General features: G+C 44.2%; 2 protein-coding genes across 3 annotated transcripts in view; one reads left to right on the top strand and one right to left on the bottom strand.

The window, feature by feature from the left end:
• Positions 1–3,561, top strand: part of LOC115006633 (cortexin-1-like) — a 15,520-nt gene extending 11,959 nt beyond the window's left edge. For both annotated transcript variants that reach the window (XM_029428946.1, XM_029428947.1), the window contains exon 2: positions 999–3,561. In XM_029428946.1, the coding sequence (XP_029284806.1) occupies positions 1,793–2,161 (369 nt within the window). In that variant the 5' untranslated portion in view covers positions 999–1,792 and the 3' untranslated portion in view covers positions 2,162–3,561. The remainder of the gene's footprint in view (positions 1–998) is intronic.
• Positions 3,562–4,776: 1,215 nt separating this feature from the next.
• Positions 4,777–11,050, bottom strand: part of fbn2b (fibrillin 2b) — a 70,485-nt gene continuing 64,211 nt past the window's right edge. The window contains 9 exon segments of the mRNA XM_029430079.1: positions 4,777–7,320; positions 7,668–7,821; positions 7,957–8,188; positions 8,781–8,900; positions 9,493–9,621; positions 9,707–9,823; positions 10,040–10,162; positions 10,260–10,385; positions 10,799–11,005. Coding sequence (XP_029285939.1) covers positions 6,943–7,320; positions 7,668–7,821; positions 7,957–8,188; positions 8,781–8,900; positions 9,493–9,621; positions 9,707–9,823; positions 10,040–10,162; positions 10,260–10,385; positions 10,799–11,005 — 1,586 coding nt within the window. The 3' untranslated portion in view covers positions 4,777–6,942.

Below are 11,050 nucleotides of genomic sequence, written 5' to 3'. Positions count from 1 at the left end.
CCCCAAAGACACGTGAACGCCTCCCTTTCTAAAATTGCTTTTAGTAGAAACAATAAGTGAACGTTTGGAGCGTCAGAGCTCTTAGTCTGAGTTGTTAACAGACGTGATTGTAAAGTTGAGGTTGCACAGAATCTTTATCTCTCGCTGTCCCAGACTGTTCATACAATAACTCTGTAAACATTACAGATTCAAATCTGAACCAATCTGTCCTGCAACCTTTAACCTCCACAAACATGTAGTGCACTTTCAATTAATGTCCCATCCTGTTTACAACCACCTCCCTCCCTCCCACCCCCCACCCCTCTCTCTCCCCCTTCACCCCTCCCTCTCTCGCTCTCTCGCTCTCTCTCTCTCCCCCCTCTCTCCCTCCCTCTCTCTCTCCTTTGTCTCCCCCCACTCGGTGCTCAGCATATCTCTCTCTCTCACGTTTGTCTAACAAACAGCGCAGTCACCGCTCGCTTCAGACGGCTGATATTTGGGTATTGCATTTCCTCAAAGATTTGAAACCGGATCCGCCGTGGGGAGACGTGATTGTAGATAATTGATGAGGCTCCTCAACACTTTGTCTTTCCCTCCATCATGCGAGCACTGAATGGAGGGGGTCAACACGTGAACACGGCCCACTGTAACAAATGAGGTGACGTGGTATCCGTGGTTATAATGGTGCATTCATTACTGCTAATGTGTCCGTAATGACACCATAATCAGCTCACTAATTGAGTGTCATTACAGGGGATGTGCTGCTGTGTTCTCCCTGCAGATGGCTTATGTCACTGTCACTGTTAATTATTGAGCAGAGGGTGGTAATAATCACATTGTATGATGAAATGAGGAAGGAATGACTTAATCCTCTCCTCATGGTCCTCATTACGCCTCTACTTTTATGTGATGCCCTTTTACTGATGTGCAAAGTAAATGTTCTCATCTGAGCTTTAATAGTGACACATTTGGACAATTATCTCAAAGCTTCTCTAACCAGATGTTTCTTATTCTTCCAGGTGGGGAGTAGAAAGAATCTGAAACCAGGATGTCATGTCTGCTGAAGAGTCTGCATTCAATAGACTGAAGATCAAAGTGGATAAAAAGCCTCTTTTCTTTCTTGACTGACGACGTAACAGGACGTCTCAGAAGAGTCTTTTTTATTCTTGTTTGAAAACCTTTCGACAGCTCTGACCCACTTATCACTCCAAACATCGCATTTAGCAAAGGTGATGCACTGTTTTATATTCAGGGCCACTGACCTCCTGGTCTAATTAACAACACACACACACACACACACACACACACACACACACACACACACACACACACACACACACACACACACACACACACACACACACACAATGTACGCAGACTCACTATAAACAACATTACAGTGTCACTCGAATAAGAAAGCCATCAAGCTTCATTACACTGTTTAGTCACAAAATGTGTGGCTCTAAAAGGTAGTCCACGTTAATTAAAAAGTGTGTGTGTGTGTATGTGTGCCACATTGTCGGAGCAGATGAGGGACAGGCCTCTCCTGATCATGTCACTTTGACTGACCTAGATTTGTCCAAACAATAAAATTGGCAGCAGAGGAAGACGTGTGTGTGTGTGTGTGCAAGTGATCAGAAAACACATCTGAGATAAAAACACTCGCTGACCTTGAGGATTGCTCTGCAGTCTCCCTTCTTGTCCCTCTCGAACAAACTTCTTTGGCTCTTCACCCAACAAACAGTGAATACAATACAAAACTTGCAAGCAGAATCAAACTTCCAGTGTCCAGTTTGACCTTGTTCCACACCTCATGAACACCTTCCCTTCCTTCTCCATAAAACCCACCATCAAGTCAGTGTGTCAGCCCTGCCTACGGGCCCCGTGGAGGATGAACGATGTGCCCACACTTGACTACGAGTTGCTGCTGTCCCCGGCCAGCTCCTCCCTCCCCGGCAGCCCTGGCGGCGGCAGCAGCAGCCCCCCTCTGGCCTTGGTTGGCGTGGACAGTGAGCAGCGCACCGCCATGGCCTTCGTAGGCCTCCTTATGCTCTTCCTGGTCTTCCTGCTGGTCAGGTGCTTCAGGATCCTGCTGGACCCCTACAGCCGCATGCCTGCATCATCCTGGACTGACCACAAGGAGGGGATGGAGAGGGGCCAGTTTGATTACGCACTGGTGTAGGGTGACAGTCCCGAATTACGAGCAGTCTGTCCAGTTTGTCCCTAAAATTAGACTAAACATGAGTTTTGATAAGATATTGCAGAATAAAACATTAAATGTCAGCTGCACACAGGCACAGTTATATACGTAGTGTTTATAAATGATGCAATTCCAGTTTCTTTTAGCCGTGTACACATTGATAAACAACTACGCATGGCTATGACGTTGTTGAATTAAAACATTTATGGTTGGAAATTAAAAACATGGTGCCCCGGGACCTGGTGAACATCCAGCCAAAAAGCAAAAATGGAGCTACCAGGAGGAGTGGGGAGGGAAGTACCTGCCTTATGAGATCCAAAGCATTTGCAAAGTCTGCAGGAAAGAATACAATTTACTACTGTTCGTTGACACTGAATGTAATGTAAAGGAGGCCACGCCCAACTGTCCCGAACGCTTCTCTGGTCACCCTACTGCAGGACGTTACGTAAGCAGAACACGTTGAACAACATGCACACAGATCACTGGAAGCCCTCTGAGCTAAACACCCAGATGTTGGACCTTGAAGGACAGAAATAATGAGCTGCACAGCTGCCTTAACCTGAACCTACTGTACCCGTCAACATGCTACACCTTAGGGCTAGGTTTTCCAAAGCTCAGACCTTGCCAGTATTAAAACATGTTTTTGGGAGATCACCTTCACTCACGACATAGTTTATAACCGCAAAGCTACATTTTTAACGATAACTCTCAACACAAGCAGAACTTAAAGGGGACATATGATGCAGTGTTTGTGCACAGACATGTGGGTCTCTGGAGTGAGGGTTAGGGTTAGTGTCTCCCCTTCCTGTGTCACATGCAGGATTATTAGAATATATCTGAGGATCTCCACCCACGTGTGAGAACTACTTTTGCAGTTTTTCTCGCAAGCCAATCAGAGCAGACTGGGCTTTTTTGGGAGGGGGAGGCTTAAAGAGACAGGCGCTAAAACTGTGTTTCAGACAGACGATGAATACAGGTATATTCAGACTGTATAAAGTGTTTTTTAACATTAAAGTATGTTCTAGTAGAAACCCCAAATACAAGTACGAACCTTAAAAAAAAAAAAAAAAGGGCATGATATGTCCCCTTTAAATGAAGGAGTTTACACATAAGCAGATGCCCCTTTAATGAACTAATGTTTATTCTGCTGATCAAGGAGTGCTCACTTTTCTTATGTGGACAATGATCCTGGAGCAGCGCTGCAGTTTCAGACGCTTTTTAAGCAGGTAGTTTGTGTCTCCATGAATAATGTTTTGTGTTTAACTGTGTCTGTAACTGAGAAGCCATATTGAAACTATAATATATTATTACAGCGAGTAGAGTTTATGTTGTGTCCTGCAGCAACCTTTAGGCAAAATAAAGCTTTATTTTTCTATTCTTGACTCCAGTTTGGGAGTCTCCTTTTTGCTATCTTTCTGTCCTCGTCCTGCATCGATCTTTAGACTGTGGAGTTTTTGAAATAGTCATGCAGCCACGTCTTAGGAGGCAAAGCAGGCAGTTTTGTTTTTCTTGTGTTTTGTAATTACGTATTTTTCTGACTATCTGCTTTGTTTTTGATACCCTGTGTTGAATCAGTGGGAAAAAAACTTCTTAATTTCCACTGGAAATTAAATAAATGAATTGCTACTTATTTTCACATTGTGTCACTTTTGTAAGACATTTACACACGTTAGTGCTTCTCAAACTTTTAAGGACCACTTTAATAAATTACACCCTAATAATGACTTTATGTGACCTTCTCTATGTCACTCGTTCACACATTAAATCAACAATACAAATATAACTACGGATTCTACAAGCATTTCGTTCATATGCGATTTAAACGGTGAATGTTGATAGATTTTACACATCATATGAAACGTAGAGAGTGTTTATGTCCGAGCAACTTACCCACAGCCAGATCGTATGCTACTGAGAGATACGCAAAATGCATCGCAGTTAGTACGACACAAACTTCCACTGTGGAGTTTCTCGCGCTCAAATTGAACGAGCAGATCATTTATCACATAACATCGTAAAACGCACCTACGTAGCTATGCTACTTCTGCTACATCTATGCTACATCTGCTACATCTATGCTACATCTACACTACATCTATGCTACATCTACTACATCTATGCTACATCTGCTACATCTATGCTACATCTACACTACATCTATGCTACATCTGCTACATCTACACTACATCTATGCTACATCTACTACATCTATACTACACCTATGCTACCTCTATGCTACATCTGCTACATCTATGCTACATCTATGCTACATCTACACTACATCTATGCTACATCTACTACACCTATGCTACATCTATGCTACATCTGCTACATCTATGCTACATCTATGCTACATCCACATTACATCTGCTACATCTGCTACATCTATGCTACATCTACACTACATCTGCTACATTTGCTACATCTATGCGACACTCTATACTAGTCATTTTTAAACCGTTTGAGAAACACGTTAAACTTATAATATATATAATATATAATATATTCATTTCAAATGTGATATTTTACCAATATACTCACGGACCACTCTTTGAGAATGACTGCCCTGGAGAGAAGAATAACTCAGGACGCAAGACTTAAAAATATAACCCACAATACTTTATTGCCGTTAATGTCACTGGACAAAAGTTTACAATATTATGTGAATCACTCTAATTTGACAGACTGCCATTTGGTGTTATAAATCTTTGGTTTTTGTCTTTGCACATTCAGATTATTAAAAGATGTTCCATGATGGCTGATTGATTTATTGATCGCCAGCTCGTAGACGTGGTGCGACTGGATGATTGTCATTTCAGCTTTCAGCTGGACTCAACAGGCTCCTTATTTTCTAAAGTATAAAACATTTCAATGCTAGCAGATGGTGACAGAGTTTCAAGTTTGACCCTGAAGCAGAGGAGCAACACACTGCCTTTCTCTAAAACAAAGAACAAATGACAAACTTGACAATAAAGATACAAAGTATACAAAGATTCCCAGGTTAGAAAAATGTATTATAAACATTACAGGCTGTGGGACAGTGCAGCAACCTTCGTTAGGAGGGAAAGATTTAGCACCATAGATCCTCGCTGGAGATCTGTATGGCATCGTACAGACAGTGTAAGCTTGTATGAGATAATATATGGGAATGTTAATTATCTTTCATTTGATTTAGCGGAAGGCTGATTGGACTGGTGACAGTGGTTTCAAACGATGCAGTCAGTTAGAAACAAATACAAACGCTGTATTTACTTCTTTTTCCCAACAAAACAAAAGTCAACAGCACATAAAACGCGTCCGATCGTGAGTTTACTTTGAGTATTTGTTTTGGCAGCCTTGACATAAAAAAAAACCCATTTCACTTAAAAATATACAATTTAATTTTCAAGAAGCAAGTTTGATAATATTGTTTTTTCAGCACTGAGACAATACAAAAGACAGACATACACAACAATAAATCCTAAAAAGAATTCTTTTGCAATCTAGATTCAAGACCGCACTTCCTTTGTACAGCGTACGAGATGGCATTATCTAGCACCTTTTTTCTCTTTGAGAGAAAAGAAAAATCATGAGGAATGAAAGATGACCTGACTTTAGTTACAGCTTAGGTTAACATGTCATGTATCTTTGAGGCTTCAGTCAGCTGTGTCTCTCTTTGAGTTGTAAACGAGGCTCAGAAGCTCACCGTACAGAAAAAGAAGTCAGATAAAGTCAGCTTATAGTCCAGTTCAGCCTCCGAACACCGTTTATGTTTAGGAGTTTGTCTTAAAAGAAAACTTAATGAAAAAGCTCAAAGGCTCTAAAGTCCAGAATCAGTGCTCCTGAAATCTTAATCCCTACAAGGACAAATACAAACGTGACCGGATCTATCTTCTTTTAAGTCTACGAGCTACGAGCTGTATTCCCTGCTCACGATGGATGTTTTAAAGTCACAGCACGGTGTCCATACTCGCTGAGGTAACCAAACATGACAGCACACACACGCAAACACGCTAATCCCTGCTTGACAAAAGTCTGAGTAGAACGCAGCGTGCTGTTTTCCTCGTCTGAACATTGGTTGTCATCCAGCTATAAACACAGACCGCTACGGACTGAAGAACCTGAAATGCTGCGTAAATGTTGCAGTCCTTCGTGTTAACATTTTCCAAACAGCACAAATACATTAAATGACACTAAAATACTGAGAGGGGCGGACGCAACAAACCTTGTTCCCCAGTGTTGTAATTTGTTTTCACCAAGATCACAGAGAGGTGAGAAAGTCCTTGGACCACCATGACGCCCCCCGACCCCCAACACCAAGCTGTAATATCACTTCTTCACAACTCTAAATAATGCTGCGTTACGACAGTTTTGGCCACTCTCAGCACTTCTGTGTAATTTCTTGTTTTGCTTGTTATCAAAAGTGCTTCATGGACTTGTGAACCATCTGTCGGCCATTTTGTCTTTCTCAGCGGGCTACGGTCCAAGCACCACGTCACCTCTCTGCTCTCGCCTCCACCGGCTCCCTCAGTGGAGCGTGAGTGCTGGGTCAGGTACAAGTGGAGGGGGCGTAAGAGGAAGTGTAGTCAGGGTAAAAAAAACTAAAACATGAACATATAATAACATAAACAGTAACAAAGTGGTGGTAGAGTTGGGCTCAGTCTTTCATAGCCCTTGATGGCCCCTGCTGGAGGGGGATGGTCCTGCAGGGGGGGAGTTGTTGGATAAAAAGGTTGAAGGCTTTAGGAATCAGTCCAGGACAGGATTGCGAGCGCACGCTGAGCTCAGTGCAGGTGGACGAGGAGCTTGATGCGCAGGGCGTCTCCTATCTCCCCTTGTAGGTAGTCACTGTCGTGCTGCTCCTCCAGCTGGTGTAGTCTTCGGGGCCCAAACAGCCGCAGGCTGGCGATCTCCAGCCGGTAGGATCCCGCTGCAGGCGGCCTCTTGCCGAGCCGGAGCACGCTCTTCCCGTCGCGTCGCTCCAGCAGGCGGAAGTGTTCATTGCCGTTGCCGTGGGTGATGACGTAGCGTACGTGGTGCTCCAGGGGCTGCAGGGCGGGAAGAAGCTCCAGGAGAGGCTCCTTGTTGAGCAGCGAGGACAGAGAGAGGTTCATGGGGATGGACGCCTGCGTGTCTATGCTGGCCATACTCACTGCTGGTTCCTATATACAGGGACAGACGGAGGGAGATGGTTATTGTTATCACTCTTTACTAAACAAGGACGATGCAAAGAAACGTTCACTTCAAAAACAGAAGAAATGTGAGCTCATGTGTGGCACAGTGGCTGGTTGTGTTGCGATGCACACTTAAACGTTAAACTGATGATTTCCTGCCACAACTCGTGGATTTATCGTCTCATAAGGAAAAACAAACTTACTTCCGAGTAACACTCTTTATCAAACTGTGGACATGCCACTCACACGTGATCGCAGTGTAATCTGCAGCACCCGGGCGCCAACGCTCGTCTAAATCAAACGTAATGAGAACGCCCCTGAGTCAGCACACGTACCTGGTGGAGCTCATTTTCATCAGCATTGCGCTTGTGTCGTGCGTTCTTTCCTCCTCCGTTGATCTTACACTCGTAGCAGGCCTCAGGAGACAGACTGTCGTCGTCCTCACCCTCAGCAAACTGTCCGGGGAAACCTGAGCCTGACATGCAGTGACTGGATGGAAACGACAAGAGAGTTCAGCATGTTGAGTAACACATACAACACCACCGGCTGGGAACTACTCAAAACATGTCAAGTGCCGCCACTTTTCACTAAGATACCAGTTGGTGAAATGAATCTTCTGCTCACCCCTGTCCGGCTCTGTAGAAACCTCCAGGACAGCCGCACTGGTAGCCTCCGTCAGTGTTGGAGCAGCCGTAGATGCAGGGGTTGGAGCTCGTGCTGCACTCGTTCACATCTTGGCAGCCACTACCGCCTTGCTCAAAGTCAAAGCCGGAGGGACACACACACTTAAAACTGCCCAGCGTGTTGTAGCAGGAGGCCGAGCCGCACACTGTCGCTGCCTGACACTCGTTTTCATCTGTCGAGGAAGGAAAATGAGAAGATGAGGAGGTGACGAGGAGACGATGCAGAAGGTCTGTGGATCTGTTGGTCTCGATGCCTGAGGGTCAACGTTCATTCGATACAAAGAGGAGCTGATTTCTACTCCGCTGTGAGCTAATGATGGCAAATTATAACATAAAAGCTTAAGATTATGTTTTCATATTTGAATAAGTTACATCCGCTGATTGCAACAATGTAAACAAACAAAAGCAAAGGGAATAGCTGCTTTTTATTTCTCAGAAACTTGCCAACCTCCAAAATAAATTGTGCACAAAATCACAATTTTGTGTGATTTTTCAACAAATCGCTCGTGACATTTATTTTGCATTACTGGCTAAATCTTTGTAATATTATTGTTGTTAAAGATGATTCTAAATTTAAAGTGAAAGTTGCTTATAAATTGAGTTCAGCTCAAATGAATTTGAATGAATCCCTCCCACATTTCTTCTCACATGAGTTTCATATAAAACGATACTTTAGTTTATAAAGATGTCAGCTTAATGAACCCGGGTGCTTTACACGCTGTGCACCACGGCGTCTGTTGTTCATGACTGTAACATGTAACTCACCCACGCACTGGTTCCACTGGTAGTGCTGCACGTAGCCCTGAGGGCAGCCGCAGCGGAAGCCTCCCATCATGTTCTGACAGCCGTGCTGACAGCGGTGGTTACTGCCACACTCGTCCACGTCTGAGGACAAAATACAGAGTTTTAATCTCTCGTGTTCAAACCCTGTCCCCGTCGGACCTCGTGCCCAGGAACACCCGGGGAAAGAGCTGGGTACAAAGTGAAACTTAAACTGTGCATGCTTCCTCTTTCTGTGATACACTGTGGTTCTGAGCCCTTTGACCCTGAACAATGATCCTGTTTCACTGCCAAGGAGCAATATTACTTTATTATTTATTACTTATGCTCCTCATGAAGCCCCAGGCATACTTTACTTTATTCGAAGAATCAAAAGCCTTCAACTCATAATTCTTGGAAGACTTTATGTGCTTCCTATACTTAATAACAACGAGCTACAGTATTAGGGGTTGCTCTGATCATTTAACAAAGCGTTGGATCCTATTCTCTGATCGTATTCCTTCTCTGGAAGATTAACTTGATTCATTTATTTAGTCAAAATAACTATATTATTTATGTGTGTGTTTGTGTAGTTCCTTCCTTATAGCCTGAATGTTTGCTGGTTTTGTTGTTAGCATGTTTCTCTCGCTTGTGTATAACACGTCTTACTTTCAGATGTATGTTCCTCTCAACTATATGTGAAGGTGTGTTTGCTCACCCTCACACTCCACGCCCGTGGTGTCCAGGGAGAAACCTTTGGAGCATTCACAGTTGAAGCTGCCGGGCGTGTTGACACAAGCGGCCCGGTTTCCACAGCCGCTGTTCTGAGCAGAGCACTCGTTGTTGTCTGCGAAGAGAAGAGAAACAGGTTTTTATTTCAATTAAAAATGCATTTTGTTGTTGTGCAGGGTAACTCCCATGTCTTTACTCACCGATGCAGGCCGTCTGGTGCTGCGTGAAGCCGGGAGGACACTTGCAGGTGAAGCCTCCGATAGTGTTGACGCAGAGGAACTGGCAGTTGTGCTGCTTGGTCGAACATTCATCCAGATCTTAGAGGGAGAAGAAGAAAGCACTTAACGTCCAATTAAGAGCAAATTACACAGAGAGATGAAGCTTCAGAGCTATAAAGGTTGTTTATAGAAATTATATGAGAGCAATATTTAATTTGTAACACACAATCATAATAATAAATGTTGAGGGCAACAACACAACAGGTCATTAAATAGCATCTAATGGCTTTTATGAAGCTCAGCCTGAAGACCTACCTTTGCAAGTCTTTCCGTCCGGCTGCAGGCTGTATCCTCGGGGGCAGGAGCACAGGTAGCTGCCCTCTGTGTTTTTACACAGGAAGTTGCACGGCTTCGGAGACAGAGCGCACTCATCCATATCTAGAACAAGCACACGGGGGAAAAACAGCAATAATCAGAAGGTATAAAAACCAAAATGGCCGAGGAAACCAAACTGATCACAGGAGATCGTCCGTACCAATACAGGAGGTGGCGGTGTAGTCGGTTTTGTAGCCCACGTTACAGTGACAGCGGAAGGACCCGATGGTGTTGATGCACTGACCGTTATGGCACATATCGGGCATCACCTGGCACTCGTTGATGTCTGGAAGTACGGAGACATTTGAGAAAGAGATCTGGATTAGATACGGACGACGCAGCACTTAACACAGACTGTCCCTGATGGAACTAAGGAAAAGAGAAAGGAGCACTTGCTGGATAACCTTTTAGTGGTGGCAAAAACAATCTGCCCCCCAACCCTAGTGGCAAGACGGGTTAATGAAAGTGTACTTGAGTTGTTGTTGTTGTTGTCTATGCTTCTATCCTCTCTATGTGGCTGCACATGATTTATACTTGTTCATGTTTGTTTGCTGAACTGTGAATAATTCTTCTTCTTCTTTATATATGTTTTTAATTCAGCTGTGTATTAATCAAATGTACATAAGTACGAATGACATTAAAAAGGAAGTTTTGTTTGTTTTACTTCATGAAATCTGTAGGCGTCACCGTGCCACTCACCTCTGCCGTCGGTGGTGTAGCCCGGTCCGAGCGGACACATCTTCTTGTACTGGACGGTGCCGGGCAGCGGGCAGAGCTCACACTGGGACCCCCAGCCCCGGCCCGTGTTGCAGCAGCACTCAGACTTGGTCACACTGTTCCTGTTGGTGGAGGACTGCTGGCACATCGTCTGCAGAACCTCAGTGTAACAGTAGCCCTTTCGGTTGTCTGAAGGAGAGGACGGCAAGACACGAGGAGGGTTTGAGGGGAAAA

This window comes from Cottoperca gobio, chromosome 4 (genome assembly GCF_900634415.1).
Source record: "Cottoperca gobio chromosome 4, fCotGob3.1, whole genome shotgun sequence".
In the NCBI taxonomy this organism is placed as follows: domain Eukaryota; kingdom Metazoa; phylum Chordata; class Actinopteri; order Perciformes; family Bovichtidae; genus Cottoperca; species Cottoperca gobio.
The sequence above is the reverse complement of the archived record's forward strand: the minus strand, read 5'-3'. Positions and strand labels throughout refer to the sequence as shown.